Genomic DNA, 24,144 nt, shown 5'->3' with positions numbered 1-24,144 from the left:
TTCAACTATTATACATTAAGTCAAGTTTACCACATATATTTAAATCATTTCAACTCATATAAAATTGATGCAAACATATTGAATAATTTCCTAGGAATTGTTATATGTTTCTAGCATTCTAAATCCTTCAAAGATTTAAATATAAACTTCATTGTATTGATTCGTATAAAAGGTTATAACAATAATCATAAGACCCATGTCAAATATTTCATAAACTATTAGACTTAATAATATATCTAAAGGTTATTGCATCAACCATAAAAGAATATTGTATCTTTTCATAATTTGTAACCCATTTTTATTTTGGTCAAGCTTTTCCATGTCTATATTTCTCGATAGATTTATTCAAAATCCTCATTTAGTTGATTCTCTCAATTATAATATCATTGCAGACAAAATCATTGTCAACAATTTTTCATATTTCAAGGTTCCAAATTTTCTTATATTGGCATAACTTAACAAGATCTTCTTATTTTCATTATTTCCATCTTCAAGTACATGAATCTCTTTGGGAGTTTTAAATTACTTATGTCTTAGGTCTATTTTGAAGCACCGCCTCCACTATATGAACATTTAGATTTATTATTTTCTTTTACAATAATTTTCATCTTTGGAACCAATTGAACTACCATGCGTTAGATATGCATTACTTTCATTTATTCTAACAAGTTATTCTATTGGGACTTGAATTCAAATCAAAACTTTAGCTAGTATATAACACTTGGTTTTCTTATCAGGCCAGTAAATACATCTAACAAATAACTTGTAATAAAGTGAATTATCTTTTTGAACTTCTGGTTCAAATTACTTTCTATGAGGATCTAGATAATGATAATTCGTTCTAAGTAATTTATTTCATCCAACTATTATTTACCTCCCCCTAATGTTGAGAAACTGTCAAATCAAAGTTGTAATCGCCAAATCATGTTAAAATTGAATCTTTAATTCATTCAAAACATTTAAAAATATAAGAAGATTCATAATTAATATATATTATCTACTTTATTTGAATACTCATTTTGGGCATTGCGGTGCCCCTTTATTCATTCATTGATTATTCTCTTTTGAGTTATTAAATTTCTTTCTGAGTATTCTTTTGAAGAATTTCTCTTGAGTTTTCTTTTAGAAGAGTTTTAACTATATTTTTAGATTGTAGGAATCATCTTCAAGCTTTTTCTTGCCAAAAAGTCTTTCTTTGAGGGAAAATTGGAGTTGTTTGAAAGGGGTTCTGGATTCATCTTATTTCCAAAGCTCTTAAGACTTTCTACACACTACTTTAATATTTTCCATCTTTTTTCTTTCTTTTCTATTTTTCTCCCGTTATGTTCTTTTTATTTTGAAGCTAATATTTGAATTTACTTAATTCCAAGTCTTGTTTCCATCAAAAGGGACATTCTCTTATCTTATCTCATCAAGAAACATCCTAAAAATAGTTCTTTGCTTTTCTTGTTGTTTGAACTCTTTTGTTACAGAATAGTTTTCTTTTGGCTTAAATCTTTATTCTACTAAATTGTTTTTGTTATTTTGTGTCAGATCTAATTGGAGACTTCTTTAGAGCCCAATAGTTGTTTATTCTCTTTCAAGAAATCTTATTCTACTCATTCTTGGACTCCTTTTGGCCACCCTTACCTTTCTTTTTTGTTGGGCTTCTTTTTTAATTGTTTTCATTCAATTTCTAATCTATTTTTGTTTCTTTTGTTTAGATCTTAATTTGATAGCCTATTCTTCATCAAGAATAACCCAAACCCCTCCAAATATCTAGTTATTCATTATTCTTGGCTAACCAAACATTCTCTTTAATCTTTCTTGTGATTTCATTCGGTTTTAGTCTGTATTCTTTAAATTTGTTCTAATTATTTGTTTTCACTTAATTGACAAGAACAAGAGTTTCCTTAACCGACTTGGATTCCTTCAAGAACCCTAGTTCTTAATTCGGTCTCCTTTTTTTTTATTATTTGATTTTATTAATGCCCTATCAATTCTAATTTGGATTGTTCGTATTTTAGGTTAAGTCAAACTCCAAGTTTCTTTCTGATAATCTAGAGCCCTAAGTCAAATCTGCGACTTTGACAAACTTGTTGTCCTATTCTGCACGTGTCACTATCATTTGGTATTAGTTTCTTGGGCGTTTTGGGTGTTCTTTGTGTTTTTACAAACTAATGTCTAGCAAAACAACCTCAAACTTGTTTTTTTACCCATTTTTTAGAAAAAAAAATATTTTTTTAGTGGATAAATGTTTTGCAAACAATCTAAAACATTTCATATTGATTCTTGGCATTCTTTTAGAATATTAAGAAAATATTTCCCACAAAAAAATGATCAAAAAAGTGAAAAATAGAAAAATATGATAATTTTAAAAATTTTAAAAAATATTTTGTGGGTTTAATTTCATGCCTAAACTTTTCCAATTAGATCTACATTGTTTGAGAAGACTCCAGTTTAAATTAAGTGATTTTTAGAAATCGGGAACACCTCGAACAAACCTTGTCAGGTTGCTCCGCAATTGTCTGGTTTTCGGGTTTTAGCGATTTCCATTGACTCTTAGCCTTAGGTTTTAATTTTTTTTTAATTTATTGTTCTTTTACACATTCTAACACTTAAATCATGTTTCACATTCCTTCCTTTATGCAACACAATTCTTTGGTGTTCAACTAATTTTGAACTCCTAATGCCATTAGGTTTGTTTTGTGTAATGTCCTAATTTATTTAACCTTGATTTTGTGAAATCTATCATAAATAAGTATCTGCTTTAGTGACTAAGTGTTTTGATTGTGTGTTTGAGGTCTTGGGTTCAAGTCCCACTTTTGGAAAAATAAGCTATTTTTTATCCTAACCTATTCCTTGGCGATTGGGTTTAAATTTTATTTTCAGTAAATTCATATCAGAATGGGCCTACTGTTTTAAGTGGTAAGGTGTTAGCTTACCCTAAGGTCTCGTGTTTGAATCCTCGTGTGAGCATGAATGATAATTTTTTGCTTCTATTATGTGATAGAGGTTCGGTGGAACCAAAACTCTTTGGTTGTTAGATAAGTATCAAGGTGTGGGTTAGTGAAAAGTTAAGATATTTGTTAGAAAATAATAATTTTCTTTTTATTATTATTTTATTTTCTATTATTGTTTTCAAAAAAAATTCTCTCTATTTTGATGTTTCTCTCTTCTCACATTTTGACTTTTTCTTTCTGTTTTCCCCCTCCTTGTGCTCTGTCGATTTCTTTTCACTTCTCCTTTGATTCTGTCGTAATTCTTCATTCATATCGCTGTTCTTTGAATTCACGGTTCCTTCGTTTGGTTCGGTAAGTGGTGTGTGGCTTATTATTATCTGTTTTCGCTTTTGGTTTATGTAAATCAACTGTGGAATTTTCTTTTGAAAGGGGTAGGGGTGTGTAGTTAGGGGATTTGATGTTTTTACGAATCCATTGCGTAAGAGAAGACAGTGAAGTAGTGGTTGTCGCTCCAACGGTCTAATTTGTGTGTGTGATCATGTTTGTGGCGGTAAGTTTGTGTGCGTTGTTCAGTTTAGTATTGATGAATTCGTAGACTGATTGCTAATTGTCGTTAGAATGTTTTTTTCTTAGGTTTCGGAGGTCTCGGGTCTACTATAGCATCAAAAATGAATCATGTGTGTAATGATAACGTGAGAAAACGAAGTTCAGCAAAAGCCGAAAAAGTGGTCTGTCGACGCCACACGGGCGTGTGCCCGACCGTATGGTAGGCCATTTGACGAGTGTGTGGGGTTGTGTGGGTCACACAGTCTAGGCCAAGTCAGGTGTGTGCGCCACATGGGCATGTGGGCCCAAAATACAATATTTTTCCCTAGGGTCACATAAGCCATTTCGATCAACTGTGGGCTTTCCGTAGGGTTGGTAAGGGAAAAAAACCTAAAGCATGAGATTTGCTATTCTGATAGATTGATTTGATTATTAAGAAAATCGATATGTATGATTTTACCGTTTTGTATAAATATGTATAATATCTACATATGAGCATGCGGGACATGTAAATTATGTTATATTTGTTTATTTGTTATCTGTATCTGTCTATGGGGTGGGAGTTGTATATGTGGAGGAAGTGTTCTGTGAGGCGACATTACGTCGGTATACTGGCAGCATGGCTGCAATCTATTTTGACATGTGTCATATAGACACTATGTAATAGCCCGTTTTTAGTGAAATCAGAATAGTAGTTTCGGGACCACAAATCTAAGTTCGGAAGGAAAATTATTTTAATATTATTTCATGATTTGCATTATTATTGAAATATCGTATGAAAATTTCATAAAGAAATTTTATCGATTACATGTCTAATTAGATGGAAAGGACCAAATTGCATAAAATGCAAAAGTTGAGTTCTATTAGCTAAGATATCAAATAGCTATGAAATTCAAAATTGGAAGTCCTTATATGACAAATAGACCATTAAGAGGAGTTAGTAGATAAGTATGATGATTCATCCATGGAAAATTAAATAAAGAAAAGGACTAAATTGAAAAGAGAAATAATAAAAGATGATAAATGATTAAAATATAAAAATATCATCATTTTTTATCATATTTCCCAAATAAACTACATGGAAACCCTAGTTAGAAGAGTTTGAAGGTATCAAACTTATTTGGCTCAATTGGGTAAGTATTATTGTCCCGTTTTTAGTAATTTTTATGTTCCAGAGATTTTAATAGCTTAATCTAGCGATCTCGGGGATTAATTTACAAAGTTATCAAAGTACTAAGGTTTTTCCATGGATGAGTATGCATGAATTATGAAGTTTTACGGTAGAAAATGAAAGGTTGTTGATAGATAAACAACTTTTGTAAAGGGAATTTTGATGAAATTATGATTTAGGGACTAAATCAAAAAATGTAAAATTCATGGAAAAATTCTGAATTTTATGAAATACATGGGCTTCTATTGTTACATGTAAAAATTGGTTAGGCTTGGAATAAAGATTAAATGCATGATTCCATCTTCCGAGCCTAGGGATAAAATCATAATTAAATAAAAGTATAGGGTAAAATGATAATTTTACCAAAGATGTGAATTAAACTGAATTGAATCTAAATTGATGTTAAATTCCTTTGTGTAGATCCAGATAGACCAAATACGGAGTTAGAACAAGGAAAAAGAGAAGGTAACGGATTAGTAGAAAAGAAATACACGAATACTTGTCAAGGTAAGTTCGTGTAACTAAATTGTGTATATTTATATGTTTGAATTGAATGTTGTATATGTGACTTGTATAAATTTCATATATATGAAATTGATCACATATTCGATAATGCTCGATAAATATGAAGTCTCGTTTAGATAAATGAGATTCGATGGATACAGGGTTCCCAAATTGGTTGTGGTCCTACATTTGTTGTGGACACACCACAGCTCGAAAGAGCATCCCATTATTAGCTCTCATGAGTTTTCTGATATATGATTCTTGCGAGCTTCCCGTTAAGAGCCCTTCGGAGTATCCCGTTTGGTTGTGATTCTGCATGTGTTGTAAACACACCGCAGCTCTTATGAGCGTCCCAATATATGGCTCTTCAGAGCTTCTCGATATTGGCTCGCTTGAACCTTCCTGTTATTGGCTCGAATAAGCTTCATGTTTATATGCTCACATGAGCATTCCCGAATATGAATTGATGGATTACACTTTTTTACACTTCATGTGTATTACCCATGTATCCATCGATATTTTAAATGATTCAACGGGTGAAATTTTGATATGAAACAACATGAATACAAAATGAATTGTTACTGTATATGCCTAAAATATATGAAAGTGATGATATTTGATATGAAGAAAAATAGGATGAAAGATACATATGTATGAAACTTGCTTGATGACTGTGTGCATTTGTGAGTATGAATTATTACATGAATCTCATGACTAACATGCTTGATGAGGATATGTGTTTAGGCATTTGGTCAAAATGGTTTGAGCATGTTTAATTTACTTACCTTATGTGTGAAAGAATGGTAAGTTTAATTATATGATATATGAACTTACTAAGCTTTAAAAGCTTACTCGATTTATTTTCCTTGTTTTATAGTAATTCTGAAGCTTGAATTGGTTGGAAGCTGGTCAGAGCATCATCACACTATCCTTCAGCTCATTTCGGTATATGTAACAAATTAAATTTTGGTTATAATGGCATTTATAGGCTAAATTTGGCCAATGGTGATATGTATGTGTGTTTGGTTGAAATTAGCCATTGGTATGGCTTGTATTTGGAATGTTTTGATACGTAAAAAGTAGCCTTAATATGTTAATGTGTGTTTGAAATGGATAAATGATGGAAATAATATAGACATGTAGATGATTGGTTTGTGATAATATAAATTTTGTAAAATATGCCCATATGTATGTATGGTTATTTTGGTAAGTTTGGATAATTGAACATATGAGTTGATTTGTCATGTATAGGACTTGATTTTTGTTGGACTTAAATGTCTTGCATTGGTTTGAGGATGTGTTTAAGTGTTATGTAGGTGGAAGGCAAAGTTGGGTGAGAAATATGGCTTAGAAATGACCTTCTTTTGTCCACATGGGCAGAGACACGGGCGTGTGTCTTAGTCGCATGTGAGACACAGCCTTGCACATGGGCGTGTGACTTGGCCGTGTGTCCCTTGCATCTTTAAAATTTCAAAATAGAATACTTAAAATTGATCACATGGCCTGGCACACGGACGTATGGCTTGACCGTGCGACCCCTGCACCTGTTTAATGCAAATTATCATGTTTACATGGGCTAGACACGGCCTTGTGTCCCTATTTTTAATGTCCACATGGCTTGAGACACGGGCGTGTCTTTTGGCCATGTGAGCCACACAGCCTGCCTACACAGGTGTGTGTCCCTTGCACCTTGAAAAAATTTTGAGATTTTGCGAAAAATTCTCTAAGTACCCGGTTTAGTCCCGATTTGTTTCTAATGCATGTTTTGAGCCTCGAGGGCTCATATAAAGGACTTTATGAACAATTTATGACATGAATGTTAAATAATATGAAACATTTGTATTTGATCTATATATTCCGGTAATGCTCCGTAACCCTATTCTAATGACATATATGGTTTCGAGGGGTTACATTTATTAGTATCAAAGCTACGATTTAGTCGATTCTCAGACTAACGTAGCATATACGAGTCTAACCATACATGCCATTATATAATCCGTGATAGTGTTATATCTCCTGACCATTTTAAATATGTTTTTCATATAGTAATGTCATCAAACCGAGCTGAATCTGAAGAAGTTGAAAGCAATGCTCAAGCTTCTGTGCAAATAGCAGCATTTAGTAGTAGAAGGCCTGTATCTAAGGGTCGAGGAGGAAAGGCTAAAGAAGTCGTCTTCCAAATGATGAATGAATGGTTTACAGAATTTGTAAGAACAAACTTGGCTGTACAGCAACCCCCACATTCTCCTATTTCTCAACTGGTTCTTGATATGCCACAAGGTATAAAACTTGTTAGAACTGGTAAGCCTTCTGTAGATAAAATCCGTAAATATGGGGTAGAAGAATTCAGAGCTGCAACTGAAGATGATCTTGAAAGGGTTGAATTCTGGTTAGAAAACACTATCAAGTTTCTGGATGAATTATCTTGCACACTGGCCAAATGTCTGAAATGTGCAGTGTCTTTGTTAAAAGATTTAGCTTATCTAAGTATGATCGGGAATTTGTCTGACTGAGTAAGTATGCTAGAGAATGTATCCGATTTGAAATCGTAATGTGTAAGCGGTTTGAAGAAGGTCTGAATGAAGGCATAAAATTATTGGTTGAGATGCTTGAACTAAAAGAATTTGTTGTACTGGTCAATCAAGCTCATAAAGCCGAAGAGCTGAGTAAAGAAAAGAGACAAGTTGAGATGGAAGTCAGAGCTTCAAGTAAAAATATTTATGCGAAAGTCACAACAGTCAGCTTCAAAGAAATCGAAAAGATATCATGATCATTCTACCACCTCTGCGGGGTATTCTGGGAGAGATAGAAGTATTCAACGCTCTAGTCCAAGATCTTGGGCTACATTTATAGCAAGTGCGGGTAGAATTAGAAACACTAAACCTAGATGCAAGCACTAGAATAAAATGCATTTTGGTGAGTGTAGAATGAAAAGTGGAACATGTTTTAGATGTGGTTCCTTTGACCACTATTTAAGAGATTGCTCGGAAATGCCTGAAAGAGATACTGTTTAAACTTTAAACCCGAGCAATACAACTACTAGAGGTAAACCACCCTGTAATCTCAGCAATATAAGTGGTAGTCGGGGTACGACAAAAGATTCCATTGTCAGATCAGAAGCACGAGCACCAACTAGAACATATGCTATTCGTACACGTGAGGATACTTTTGCACCTGATGTTATTACTGGTACTTTTTTATCTTCTTGATACTGATATAACTACTTTGATTGATCCTAATTCAACACATTCATACATTTGTACGAATTTATTATTTTAAAAAATTTTACCTATTGAGTCAATTGAATTTGTGGTTAAAGTATCGAACCCCTTGGGCCAGTATGTGATGGTGGATAAAATATGCAAAAATTGTCCGTTAATGATACGAGGTTTCTGTTTCCTGGCTGATTTGATGTTATTGCCATTTGATGAATTTGATGTGATTCAGGGTATGGACTGGTTAACTCAGCGTGATGCCATGGTAAATTGTAAACAGAAGCATATTGTATTGAAATGTTAGAATGGTGAAATACTTCTTATTGAATCTGATAATTTGGATGGGTTGTGTAATATGATATCAGCTGCATCAGCACAGAAATATGTCAGAAAAAATTATGATGCTTATCTTGCTTATGAGTTGGATACTAAAGTATCTAAATCGAAGATTAAATCAGTGCCAGTAGTTTGTGAATATCCTTATGTATTTTCAAAAGAGTTACCTGGATTACTGTCGGTTAGAGAAGTGGAATTTTCTATAGATCTTGTTCCTGGGACAACACCGATATCTATAACACCCTACAGAATGGCTTTGACAGAATTAAAAGAATTGAAAGTACGGTTGCAAGAGTTGACTGATAAAGGTTTTGCTCAACCAAGTTTTTCACCATGGGGTGCACCGATTTTGTTTGTTAAGAAAAAAGATGGATCATTGAGATTATATATAGATTACCGATAGCTCAATAAAGTCACAATCAAGAATAAGTATCCACTTCCCCGCATTGATGACCTGTTTGATCAGTTGAAAGGTGCCACCGTGTTTTCAAAGATTGATCTCTGTTCTGGTTATTATCAATTACGAGTGAAAGACTCGGATGTGCCAAAAACAACATTTAGAACCAGGTATGGGCATTATGAATTCCTTGTGATGCTGTTTAGCTTGATTAATGCACCTGCGATATTTATGGACTTGATGAATAGAATTTTTAGACCGTATCTGGATAGATTTGTGGTGGTATTTATTGATGATATTCTGGTATATTCCCGAGATGAAAATGAATATGCTAATCATTTGAGAATTATTCTACAAACTCTGCATGAGAAACAACTGTATGCTAATTTAGCAAATATGAATTTTTGACTTAAGGAAGTTAGTTTTCTTGGACATATAGTATCTACTGAAGGCATTAAAGTTGACCCGAATAAATTTCAGCTATTGTTAATTAGAATCCGCCGAAAAATGTATATGAAGTCAGAAGTCAGAATTTTTTTGGGATTAGCTGGTTATTATCGAGGATTTGTACAAGGGTTTTTGATGATAGCTTCTGCGATGACAAAGCTGCTACAGAAAGATGTGAAATTTGAATGGACCGATAAAAGTCAACAAAATTTTGATCGGTTAAAAATCCTATTAACTGAAGCACCAATTCTAGTTCAGTCTGAATCGGGTAAGGAATTTGTGATTTATAGTGATGCGTCATTGAATGGTTTAGGCTGTGCTCTGATGCAAGAAGGTAAAGTAATAAACTATGCTTCCAAACAACTAAAACCACATGAAAAGAATTGCCCGATACATGATCTAGAACTAGCAGCTATTATATTTGCACTGAAAATTTGGCAACTATAAACGGAAAAATATATAGGATTTTTCCTATGTAATTTATGACCTTTTGACTGAAATCCGTTGTTAAAACAAAGTAATTGTTTAATAAATTAATGAAATTTGTGAAAATATGAAATTAGGACATAAAAATTATTAAAATGTGATTTTATACTTTATTATATAGTTTTCATGCAATAGATGGCTTATTTTATATTAATTTGAATATATTATATTTTTGAAGACATAAAGTGGGCCATGCATGATTAAATTAAATAATAAAATATAAAATTATATTTAATAATTCATTTTTAAATATTTCATTAATAATTTGGGGTTTTAATTAATTAATTAAATTAGATAAATTTTATTCTTTGGTCCTTCAACTTGTTGATTTATTCTGGACAGGTCTGGTAGCTTTGTTGGATTACAAAACCGTTCAAATTGGAGACCAAGTCAATCCCAAAATTCGGTTGCACATGGCTGTCCATAAACCACTCTTTGGTTTAATTGCACAAAGTCCTTGAAGAGTTGAAGAAATTAGAGATTTACCTAAAGATTTGCACTTGATTGAGTCTCAGTCTTGAGTTGTTGTGGCACTCAAATTGACCAAAAATCGAGGAAAAATTAGCTCAACTTGCTCAATTTATAGTCTGCCACCCATGAAAGATGCTTCAAAAGATGGAAACTCCTATTTTTAGCAAACTATCTGATACGACCCCGCCCCGGAAACATTTTTGGTTCAGCTCATTCGAGCTCAATTCAGCTCATTGAGCTCGTTATTAGCTCACTAGCTCATTTAATTTAATTTGCTGGAATAAATTAATTAGTTAAGTTAGTTATTTTAGCTTAAATAATTATTAAGTATTTAATTAAGAAATCTGGACATTTTAAATATGTTTTATTGGTTTTAATGCATGCTTTAAATTTGTCTTAAGACTATTTAAATGTGTTCTATTTAGTACAGCTTTTAATGTGTCTGGACGGATTTATTGTTGTTGTTTAATGTGTCTTTAGTGCTTTAAAGTGCCGAATTTAATATGTCTAATTGTTGACTTAATTCAGCCGAATTAATGAACCACTTTAAGGTGTCTTGTGGCTGCCGAATTTAATGTCAACTTAATTCATGTCCAGCCGAATTAATATGGCTAATTAATATGTCTTGGTTCAAGCATGAGATTAATTATGTTCAAATAGGGCTGCCGAAATTAATTGTAATGTGCATGAATTATTTGACCGAATTTATTTTGTGTCTGCAGGTCATTGAATTCGGCTAAATGGCAAAGGAAACATGCATTTAAGGAGATGTTCCCAGGCATGGACGGCATTAATTAGTTGTTGGAGCTTGCATGCATGGCCGAATTTAATGAGCAGCAAGGGAGATGTTCCCATGCATGGAACGGCATTTAAAGGAAGCAAAGACATGAATTAAATGAGTTGTTCCCATGCATGCACGGCATTAACTAGCTGATGAGTTATTTTTTTCGTGTTCAACAAAAACATCATGCTGGCCGAATTTATTGTACAGCAAAGGAGTTGTCCAGCATGCATGGTATGGCCATAAAGGAGCTGTCGTTTGAGCTCACCTAGGAGCCTTTTTCGTGGGAAACAAATGAGCCTTAAAAGCACCATCCAAATTGAAGGGATGAATGGGCAGATTCTAGAAGTCAAATTTATTGCCCATGATGTACAAACATTTGCTTCATGACTAAGGATGCATCTATGGATGGCAAGGGGGGGACGAATGTGACTTAAATGTCATTCAATGGATGAACATATATCATTAAAATCGGTTCATGGGCTGATTCATGTTACTTATTAATGGCCAGAATTGGCTATTCATGTCCTAGTTTTAGTATAAATAGTTGGCTTGTAAACATGTAAAAGGTTGGACAATATACTTTTAAACTTTATATGAAATTTGTTTACTTTGTGAGTTTGTTTTCAACTCTCATTGTTCTCCAAAGACTCGTCTGACTTATCATGTAACCCTTGTGGCGTCAACCCGTCTTTCTATCCGAACTTATCACTTTAATCCCAAAAGTGTGGCGTTCGATTCGTACTGAGGTTCCTATCATCATTGATAGCGGGTCGAAGTTTCTATCCACATAACAAACCTTCCATCAACACCCTACCAACCTAAGCAATCTCCTAAGTTACGGGTTAACACACTCCTATTGTGTTAGTTCGGCTTTGAATACTTAGCCCAAACTTCATTCATTGATTTATGTTTCATTTCCTAAACCAGCAAAACTCTTTTGAGCCTAAATAATTCCTTTCCTTCTAGCCTATTTTGTAAAGCTTTCAAATTACTCCAATTCACGATCGGGCACAACAACGATTCGGATTCATTAACCGGGTTGGATCATATCATTTGGTATCAGAGCTAGCTGAATCGGAGTAAGATCGACGTTATCGGTAATACGGTATTGTAAAAAAAATATAAAAAAAATTTGAAAAAAAAAATTAAAAAAAAGTTTGTATTCAATTTATTTGTACTTTTTGTATTTAGTATTGAAGAAAAAAAAAGAAAAAAAATTCGGAATTAGAAAAAAGGAAGAAAAAAAATCAAAATTGAAAAAAAAAAAAGAGTGATTGAAATTCATTTTGGGTTTGTAAAAGCATTGCTTGTTGCCCGAAGGATCATATCTATATAGCCACACTTAACCATTTCTATTTTGTTTGATAGCCTACCATTTCCGACGTCATTACCACCAAGCCAAATTAATTTTGTAAGCCGACGCCAAACGGTATTGATTTGTGACTTAGTTTGCGAAGAACTTCGAGAGGCGAAAATCGAGTGGAAAAAGGCAAGAGTGTTTGGTGAGACCATTCGAGAGAAGTAAAAGCCAAATTTGTGCGAATTTTTCTTTGCGAGTGAAACGTGAGATTTTTGTGGTGAGAATTAAATCATGTTTCAAGAAGAATTTTCTGAATCAGATTTCCAATATTTAATGCAAGAAATGCGTAGAATGGTGAAATCAAATTTTGATAAATTGCATGATAGATTGGATCGAATAGAGACAAGAGCCCAACAAAAACAAATTCCATCGAGACAAGAGACGGAGTTAAGATCATTCCGACGACACTACTCGACAAGAGACTCTTATCAAGACGTCTATTCAACAAGGCGTTCGAGACCAAGAGAAGCAAACTACGAGTTTGAGTCCACCCGAGATGATATACAAGAAGGTAATCATGTCTCTACAAATGCCTCAATTTATTCAACTACGAAGGATTATTTACGAAGAGGCGAACGTGTTTCAAGAATGTCAAAGTACTCGAATACGGAGGGTTATTCACAAAGAGATGATTGTGACTTGCATGATGAATCTGCCATTTCTTTCAAACGAGAAGCTTGTCGTTATGGTTCTTATAAGTTATCATCTTCTTGTAATGAAAGAACAAGACAAAAAGAAAATAGAAGAAAAGAAAAACAAGAGATGTTGATGCAAGAAAATGAACGAATCTTGAATGAAATTGAGAGAAGAAAAAAAGAAATGAGAGAAAAAGAAAAAGAAATAAAAGAAAAAGATGAAAATGAGATTTCAAAAAGAAAAGAGAGTGAAAAGCAAAAGAGATTGAAAAAGAAGAAAAAGAAAGAGTGGAAAAAGAAATTGAAAGAGAGCTTCAACAGGAATTGAGTGGAAAAGAAAAAGAGTTTGCCAAAGAAAATAGTGAAAGAGATGAGAGAGAACAAGAAAAAGTGAGCGTTGTTTTTACTAACCCACATGTGAGTTGTTCTTGTTCTATTTCTTCTTTTCAGAATTCTAAAGATTCGTGCGACGATTTTCAATTACAATACTTCCCTGATGAGAGGCGATTCAAGTTGATTCAGAAAGGTAAGAACATAGAAGACCCTTGTCCACCGGCACATAAAGGTAAGAAAGGTGAGGGATCTATGCCGTGTGAGTCTCCATTATTCCACTTGAATGTTTGTGATAATATTGATGATGATTTAGTCTTTGAAAAGGTTTCATGTCTTGACATGGCTAATTGTCATTCTTTGTTTGATGATAATTTTATTTTAAATGGAGGCATGAAGAGTTGTGTATTTGACATGATTCGTGTTGAAAATTTTGTTGATAATATTGGATTATTTCAGCTAGTGCAAATTTTGGACGTGCGAGATTGGAGGTATCCACATAAAAGGTTTGATTTATTCAATTGTCATGGTTATGTGAATCTTTTATATTTTTACACGAAATCCTTTTGTATAAGCATGCCTGTGAGAATGAAATTTTTACTGCACTATGGAATAAGTGATCAAAATCGTGAGTTCAAACCTGGAATTTGCTATGTTGACTCGTTTCGTGGGAAACTTGGGCATTCCAAACTTAGTGCAAACGATTTGATTGATGTTGTGGATTTTGAAAAATATTTGTATCCTGACACAAATGATTGTTTTCCTTTGGTTAGCCTTGAAGTGTATGTTTTGAACGATGAATGCAAGAATAAAGTTAGTACAAATTGCGATGCTGATCTGCAAACAAATGAAATTGTAATCCAACGTCTTTGGTACTTTTTGACTACGCAAGATGAAAACCCATATAAATCTATTTCTGACATTGATCGTGTTGAAAATGCTGTTGAGTTTGATTGCGTACGATCATGTATGGTTATTTGTCTTTTGAACCGATTGAGTTCACTTGTTTGCAATAATGACATATCATGACTGTTTGATAATTTGAGATATGCAAGTGTTGATCAACTAAGACTTTGGATGCATGATCGATTGAAAGAATTTTTTATTTTTTTTGGATGTAAATTGAGCTTGATTCCTTTGCTCTCTCAACCACCAAAGATGGAGAGTCAAATTGAAAAGCTTCAACTACAATATACTCCCGAGGAGCGAAGGTTTGTGTTGATCGAGCAAGGTAAAAATGATCTTTGTTTTACTACTTTTAAAGGTAAGGCTCATGAACTTTTTGAAACATCGTTGTTCTCTTTAGGTGGTGCCAAAGATTGTTTTGTTGATTTGATTCGTTATTCACATATTGGTTATGACTTGTGGAAACGATTTGAGACATTTGATTGCCTTAGAACATGTTCATTTTCGTTTCGAATAATTGACGAGGCATTAACGAGTAAATTAGTTTGTTTGCATGGTTGTGAACATGTTGCTTTGCATCTGTCCACTCCCATGGGATTTTCTTGTTCTATTTTGCTTGCATTTGGATTACAAATTTATCTGAAACCATTCTTGTTAACTCATGGTTATTCCTTTCAGTTGTCCCAATTCCAATCCATCCCGTTCGACCGAGGAAAGCTAAGTAAAAGTTGCTGCGATCGAGTGAACCAATGGCTCGACTTGAGGACAAGTCGTTCTAAAGAAGGGGGGAATAACCATGAGTCAACCCGTCTTTCTATCCGAACTTATCACTTTAATCCCAAAAGTGTGGCGTTCGATTCGTACTGAGGTTCCTATCATCATTGATAGCGGGTCGAAGTTTCTATCCACATAACAAACCTTCCATCAACACCCTACCAACCTAAGCAATCTCCTAAGTTACGGGTTAACACACTCCTATTGTGTTAGTTCGGCTTTGAATACTTAGCCCAAACTTCATTCATTGATTTATGTTTCATTTCCTAAACCAGCAAAACTCTTTTGAGCCTAAATAATTCCTTTCCTTCTAGCCTATTTTGTAAAGCTTTCAAATTACTCCAATTCACGATCGGGCACAACAACGATTCGGATTCATTAACCGGGCTGGATCATATCACTCTCTCTCTCTCCTCACCTATAAATAAGACCCTCTCATTCCTTCATTCATCATCCCTCAAGTGTCCATCAAACATCATTCTCTCTTTTTCTCTTTGCCTTTTCCAATCCCACGCCTAACATCATCTATTCATAGAGATTTTAGCAATTAAGTCTCTTAAAGAACCCTTGGTTGGCCATATTGGAGAACCATTAGCAAAGGAGCAAAGTAAAAGAACGAAGGAGTCTCGTTAGTCAGAGTCTTGGGTGATAGCCACTCTGAATTGGGTTTAATCTTTCTTTTCTTTAACTTAATATAAAGATGTTTGCTATGTGTTCTTTATTCTTGTTTACAACAATGTTAGCTTAATTTTATTTAAGTTAGGATGATTGCTTTGATTAAATAATATGTATTTGATTCATGCTTATAATGTTTGTGCCTTAATCGATCATGTTTTCAATTAAAATCAAGTCTATATTTCATTCATATTTGATTAAAATGCACTTGAATTGGCTGAGTGATCCTATCCAGACGACGGCTAATAGACGAATAATTGAAATGTGCATGTTCAATTTAGATCCTAACACGATTAAATTGTAGGTTGCATAACAACTCTAATCTAGCTCTGTTATCTGCATAGTTTTTAGATTTGTGTGATTAAATTGTTTCAAATCTAACATGTCCTTGTTACCTCACACGAATACTAAGAAACCCTTAGTAAATAAGGATTAATAAAATACGTATTTACTAAGTAAAGGATTCTGAAAGGACCTAATGTGGTTTCCAAACTCATGAAAGATCAAGTTGCCATGGAATGTTTTTCCGAATGTTATTAAGCATGTTGATAATAAATTGAGTTTAATTAAAGTAATTGTCTTAGTTTATTTATGTTATAATTGTTGCAAATTGTGTTTAATTTTACTAAAATCTATTTCAATCATATAGTTTGCATACTTAGGATAATTGACATTAGGGATCATTGCATTTAGTTTAATATATTTTAATCACCACTTCTCAACTATATTGTGTTTTTATTTACCAAATTGTTAATATAATTTTATAAATTAAGTGACTTAGCACAAATACAATCCCTGTGGAAACGATAACTTGATACTTACTTATTACTTGATAACGACTGTGTACACTTGCACAAACCTAAGCGTTACAAGTTTTTGGCGCCGTTGTCGGGGATTGTCAACTGTTGTCATTTTTTTTTCATGAAATTATTTATGATCAATTTGATTTATTTCTAACATTACTAACTTATTCTTTTTAATTCTTGTGATAACTTATTGATTCTTGAAATTATTTACCATTCTTTACTATTTCTAACATTACTATTTTTAATCTCAGGGAGATAAGATTTGTGACTTAAATCTACTTCCTTACACTTGAAGATGAGATTTGCCGTCTTCGATCTACTCTGCTATTGCTTAGGGAGACAAGATCTGTAATTTCCCAGATCTGTTCTCTGGGGAACATGACCTGCATAATGAACCTAATTATGCCTAATTATTAGGATGACATGATCAAAATGAATCAAATGCTCCTAACTGAACATGTGAATAATGTTTGCATGAATGCAGAGTTTTATTTTTTTAAGAATGATCCCGCTTAGGTTGTCATTAATCGAAATTTATTAAGGTTTTGTGACCGACGTGCTACAATGCCTTCTCGCTTGACTGGCTCTTCTGAAAACATTTAGCCAGGTTGCCCCCACTGTAAACCTTAAAGTTTAATCCATTAGGGCGCACAATTTGTGCCATCATTCTCCCACTGCAATCCAAGGTAGCAATATGTGGTTTTTCCTCAATCCTTCCCTATCACAATTTAAGGATACCGGATCTTAATCTTTCTGGACCTCTTACACCATTTCCAGGGTGTCGTACCAAAGACTTATGCACAAAAGAAGGCTCTCTTCTCCGAGGTAACCTCTTCCTATTGCCTGATGATCATCGCTTGCTTGTTTATTTAAGCTTTATCATTAACCCGTCATCTTATCATTTTGTTCAATCGATGCATTTGTCAACAAAATCCAAAGAGAAAGTCCAAATTTAGACTCTTCCTTCTCAAATTTCCAACCTTTAAACCTAGTGTGTTCTAAACAATAGTCCTATTTCAGGTTCCTATATTATTTAGAAACTTTTTAGAGTAATATGCAAAACTTCCTTTATGAAAGTTTTATTAGTCCATTAATCATTATTCCAATGCAACACACTTGCAAAAATGGTCATAGAAATGGATAAGGATAAAGTTAGTTCTGGGCATAACTCAGAATCAATAAGTTATCACAAATAGTAAAGAAGGATAATAAAGAAGTTGATTGGGAATGTATATCTTGGAAAAGAAAAGAAGTATTCCAAGAACAACAAATTCAATATAAATAATAGGAGAATTGGGTGCCCCAGATATCGTAGCTTGAACTTCTCTGTACAAACTTTCTAAAGGCCATTCTGAGTTTGACATGTGTTTAGGAGATCTACAGTGCTTTGTCGATGCCCCAAGATGTCGCCTATCCCTTCCTGTTGATTCATGCATAGCAAGATTGCCACACGCCCCGATCTGATCAAGATACAAGCTACTCTAAACACTTCATGCCCCATTCTGATCAATATTTGAGTCGCCTTTTTTGGGTTTTCAACTCAAATCCCCTTTGGCCTAAAGTGCCCTTTGCGGGTTTTCCTCTTAGCCTCTCCATTTTTACATTTTATCATCATTTTCTTTTTAGGAATCAAAGTGCCCTTTGCGGGTTTTCACTTTGATCCCTTCCTTCAAGTGAAGTATTTCTTGACTGAGTCTGAGTTTACAGGATTTGGCAAGTTTTTTCCATCCATCTCACTTAGAATCAAAGCTCCACCAGAAAAGGCCTTCTTTACGACATAAGGACCCTCCCAATTTGGCATCCATTTTCCTCTACAGTCTTTTTGTATAGGGAGAATTTTCTTCAACACCAGATCCCCTTCGCGGAATTCTCTGGGACGAACCCTTTTGTTATAGGCTCGCATCATCCGGTTTTGATACATATGACCATGTTGGATGACTCTCAACCTTTTCCCTTTTATTAAGTTCAACTGGTTGTATCGAGACTGAACCCATTCTGCCTCATCCAATTTCAATTCAGCTAATACCCGAAGAGAAGGAATCTCCACTTCAATGGGTAAAACAACTTCTATCCTATAAACTAGAGAAAAGGGTGTTGCTGCAGTAGATGTCCTAATAGATGTTCGGTAAGCTAAGAGAGCAAATGATAGCTTTTTATGCCAATCCTTGTAGGTTTCCGTCATTTTTCCACAATTCTCTTAATATTCTTATTGGCCGCCTCATTGCACCATTTATTTTTGGGCGATATGGGGACGAGTTATGGTGACTGATCTTAAACTGACTACAAACCTCCACTATTGTGTTATTATTCAAATTTAATGCATTGTCGGATATGATTCTTTTAGGCATTCCATATCAACAAATGATCTCATTTTTCAAGAATTTACTAACCACCGATTTCGTGACATTTTCATATGAAGCATCTTCCACCCATTTGGTAAAGTAATCAATGACCACAAAGATGAAACGATGCCCATTCGAAGCCTTTGGTGATATTGGCCCAATAACATCCATGCCCCACATGGAGAACGGCCACGGAGTAGTCATAACGTGTAGAGGTGAGGGAGGTACATGTATCTTATCTCCATAAATTTGACATTTATGACACTTCTTGGCATAGCTAATACAATCCCCTTCCATAGTAGACCAATAGTATTCAAATCTCATGATCTGTCTGGCCATTGTAAAACCATTTGCATGGGTTTCGCAAATGCCCTCATGGACTTCTTCCTGGATCTTTCTAGCCTCCATGGCATCTACACATCTTAACAGCACTTGATCTTTCCCTCTTTTGTACAACACTTCCCCATCTAAGACATACTCAATGGCTATTCTTCTCAGCGTTCTCTTGTCATTTTCTGTCGCTTGATTAGGGTATTTTTATTCTTCACATACTGTAGTATACTCTGATACCAAGGGTGATCATCTTTTCCCTCTTCTTCGATACTGTAGCAATGAGTCAGAACTTCATATATACTCATCTGAATAGGCTTCATGATTTCTAACTTGTTCACCTTAATCATCGAGGCTAGAGTAGCCAGTGCGTCAGCCATCTGGTTTTCCTCTCGTGGGAGATAACAGAAAGTGATGTCATCAAACTCATCAATCAATTCAAGAACCAGTTCTTTATAACTGATCAACTTAGGGTCTCTGGTTTCCTATTCTCCTTTGAGTTGGAATATCACCAACGCTGAATCTCCATACACTCTTAGCACTTTGATTTTACGTTCAATGGCCGCACGAATACCCGTAATACATGCTTCATATTCTGCCATGTTATTTGTGTAATCAAAGTCCAACTTGCTAGCGACAGGGTAATGATCTCCACTTGGGGATACCAAGACTGCACCAATTCCATTACCTATAGCATTTGAAGCCCCATCGAAATTTAACTTCCAGATGTGGTCTATTCGAGGGTTTTCTTCAGTGTTTGCCACATACAATAAGTCCTCATTTGGAAAATCAAAGTTCAAAGGCTCATAGTCTTCCAAGGCTCTACTGACTAGAAAATCAGCTATTGCACTTCCTTTTATAACCTTTTGACTTACATATACTATGTCAAATTCAGAGAGTAAAACTTGCCATCTAGCCATTCTCCCATTTAAAGCACTTGATTCCATCATGTACTTTAAAGGATCCAATTTTGAAATCAGCCAAGTCGTATGATACAACATGTATTGCCTTAGTCTTCGAGTTGTCCAAATTAAAGCACAACACAACTTTTCAATGGACGAGTGCCTCATTTCACAGTCAGTGAATTTCTTGCTGAGATAGTATATTGCTCTTTCTTTCTTTCCTGTTTCGTCATGTTGGCCCAAGACGCATCCCATGGAACTGTCAAACATCGTTAGATACAATATCAATGGCCTATCTGGACTAGGCGGTGATAGTATTGGAGCATTAGCCAAGTATTTTTTTATCTTGTCAAAAGCTTTCTGACATTCCTCATCCCATTCTCCCGGATTAGGTTTCTTTAGAAGGTGAAACACTGGATCGCATTTCTCAATCAAATGTGAAATGAACCGAGCAATGTAGTTCAACCTTTCTAGGAAACCTCGGACCTCTTTCTGGGTGCTTGGAGGAGGAAGATCTCGTATTGCTTTAATTTTATCAGGGTTAATCTCAATCCCCTTCCTACTGACTATGAAGCCTAACAACTTTCCTGATCTGGCTCCAAATATGCATTTTGCTGGGTTGAGCTTTAGCTAAAAATTTCTCAGTCTGAAGAACAATTTCCTCAAGACTCAGAGATGATCCGCTTCAGTTCTAGATTTTTCAATCATATCATCAACATAGATCTCAATTTCTTTATGCATCATGTCATGAAATAGGGTGACCATTACCCTTTGATACGTTGCTCCTGCATTCTTCAATCCAAAGGGCATTACTTTGTAACAATATGTTCCCCATAGGGTAATGAATGTGGTTTTCCTCATGTCCTCAGGATGCATCTTTATTTGATTGTATCCAGAAAAGCCGTCCATGAAAGAAAATAATGAGTAGCCAGCTGTGTTATCAACCAAAGTGTCAATGTGTGGCAACAGAAAATTGTCTTTTGGACTAGCCTTATTCAGGTCCCTATAATCCGCGCACATTTGTACATTTCCATCCTTTTTGGGAACAGGGATGATGTTTGCTACCCATTCTGAATACTTAACCTCCTGTAAGAACCCAGCATCGAACTGCTTTTTGACCTCCTCTTTTATTTTCAACGTAATATCAGGTCTTATTCTTCTGAGCTTCTGCTGAACTGGTTTGCAATCCTCTTTTATAGGTAAACGATGTACCACAATGCTAGTATTTAGCCCTGGTATATCCTGGTAGGACCATGTGAAAACATCTTTGAACTCTCGGAGTAACTCAATGAGGTCATACTTTGTCTTTCCGGTGATATCAGTTTCGATTTTCACCTCTTTTCCTTCCTCTAGGCTCACAATTTCTAATGATTCCTTATGAGGTAGGATTTGTTTATCCTCTTGTTCCACCATTCTCAACAAGTCAGGAGATACACCACAGTCTTCATCATTTTCAAAGTCATGAGACCCTTCCAAACACATGTCTTGCTCAAAAAGAGACTCCGTGTTTGAAACAACATCATTCACGTCACTGATATCTGAGGACCTATGGGGATACGCCAAAGAATATACAAAGTATAAATTTATGAATAATTATTTGTACGATCAGGTTATAAATGAAAAAAATATTTGGAAGACAATTAATCAAATGGAAAATATTTACTCGCTTGGAAAGAATAAAAGAATAATTGCTCGAAATGAATGCAAAGATGTATTTTATTAGGATAAAGATATTCAGGCTTAAGCCTATTTCACAAAGGATTTCTTATCATTCTTAGGCTAAAAACAGCAATAATGTTTTGAACATTGCTCTGAATAAGCTCTAAAGACTACAGGTATTTCTTCCGCAGTCCAATTGTTTAGCTCACTCCCAGGTTCGTAAGGGCAAATCTCCAACAAGGACCTTCTTTCAGCTATCTCTATAGCACTGATATGAATTTTTCCAACATCTTTTCAATGCCTTCCCTTCTGGACACCCCTCGCTCAGGGTAAATAAACCCACCCGACACAAAGGAATTAGATATGTGAGGGAAGGTCAAAGGCTCCCACTTGACTTCCTCTCTGCTTAAACGTGCCCTTCTTCTTTCCTACCTTTTCTCCACTTCCTTTCTCCTTTGTTTCATATCTGGCTTGTAACCTAAGCCAAAACGATCAAACTTTCCCTTCAGCATGGGTGCTTCAACCATTCATTAAAGGTATTTTCCCAACCCTTTCCCTAGCGAAGCTCCTCTTCCTACCATCAACTGCAGACCCATCTCAGTAGTCTTGGATATCTTTGGTACCGGGATCCTATTTCCTTCAGCGATAAATGTTGCGTTCACAAATTCCAAGGACCGGAAAGAACATTCCACTGCCTCATCATTGGTCTCTACATAAGGTGCATCACCCGTTACCATCGCGATAATATCCTCTTCCGTACTTATTGTTACCAATCGAACCTCTGATATTAGCTTCACCTTCTGATGTAACGATGAAGGTACTGCCCCTGCCGAGTGTATCCACGGTCTCCCTAATAAACAATTGTAGGAAGGCTTAATATCCATTACTAAAAAGTCCACCTCATAAGTAATTAGGCCAATTCTTAATGGTATTTCAATTCTTCATATAACCCTTCTTTCTACTCCATCAAATGCCCTTACTATATTCTGGCAGGGTTTCATATGTGAACTATCCACAGGTAATCGATTAAGAGTGGACAAAGGCAATACGTTCAATGCGGATCCATTATCGATCAAAACCCCTGGTAATGTGTCCCCCTGATATCGTGTAGTAATGTGTAGAGCTTTAGTAGAACCCCTACCTCTAGACGATATTTCATCATCATTGAAGAAGATAAAACTGTCAGCAGTTATATTGTTGACCAAGCGATCCAATTTATTGACTGAGATGTCCTCGGCCACATATGTTTCGTTTAGTACTTTCATCAGCGCACTTCGATGTACTTCTGAACTTAGGAGAAAAGCTAATATAGAAATGCGAGCCAGTTGTTTGTGCAGTTGCTCCACAACACTGTATTCACTGTGTTTCAAAAACTTCAAAAACTCCATTACTTCTTCTTCTTTTATTGGTTCATTAACCAATGGCTCAGATCCCACTACCTTCCCTTTCCTCTATTCCACCGTCGGAGTCTTTTCTCTTGGCAATTCTGCTCGAGTGTCATAACGCTTCCCATTATGTGTATAAGAACCCTTTCCTGGTATTCTTTTACCATATTGCCCTTAACTTCTTTTCCTGGGATTGTCACATTGCATCTGTAATTCCACGGGACCATTTTGTCATCATTATATGTGAAACTTGACGGTTTCGTGATTACAATTTTTGGTGTTACCTGAGCCCTAGCCTCATTACTCTTAGGGCGTGAGATAATGACTACAGGATGATTTATTTTGGGGGTCCCTGTTCCTGACTCTGTCGCGCATATGCTCCTCCTTTCTTTCGCATCTTCATAGAACCTCATCTCCTTGTTATCCATCATGCTTTGAACCAAAGCCCTAAATCCTTCACATTCTTGGATTTCGTGCCCTGTTTTACTGTGAAATCCACAATATTTTCTCATCTCATACCCTTCCTCCAGATCTGAAATAACTAACCCTCTTTTTGCCATCTCTTTCCATACCCGTTTCAATGGAGTTCTTACTTCGGCGATGTCAGTCTCGACTTCTTCCCCCGTACCTTTGCTTAACATATTCACTCCCTTATCATCATGATTGGGCAATGGAGCTTCTCTGCTGGGTGAGTCATCAAATTTGACAGCACCCAATTTTATAAGTCCTTCTACAACCTTC

At 35.1% G+C, this 24,144-nt stretch overlaps 1 protein-coding gene across 1 annotated transcript; it reads right to left on the bottom strand.

Annotated features, from left to right (window-relative positions):
- Positions 1-8,678: 8,678 nt before the first annotated feature.
- On the bottom strand, positions 8,679-18,967 carry LOC121224951 (uncharacterized). The gene is made up of 3 exons (XM_041108603.1): positions 18,635-18,967; positions 8,882-8,957; positions 8,679-8,743 (listed from the first exon to the last, which is right to left on the bottom strand). Exons 1-3 carry the CDS (start codon positions 18,965-18,967, stop codon positions 8,679-8,681), a joined length of 474 nt encoding a protein of 157 aa, XP_040964537.1.
- Positions 18,968-24,144: the final 5,177 nt, after the last annotated feature.

The sequence above is a fragment of the Gossypium hirsutum genome, chromosome D13 (genome assembly GCF_007990345.1).
Source record: "Gossypium hirsutum isolate 1008001.06 chromosome D13, Gossypium_hirsutum_v2.1, whole genome shotgun sequence".
Classification (NCBI taxonomy): domain Eukaryota; kingdom Viridiplantae; phylum Streptophyta; class Magnoliopsida; order Malvales; family Malvaceae; genus Gossypium; species Gossypium hirsutum.
The sequence above is the reverse complement of the archived record's forward strand: the minus strand, read 5'-3'. Positions and strand labels throughout refer to the sequence as shown.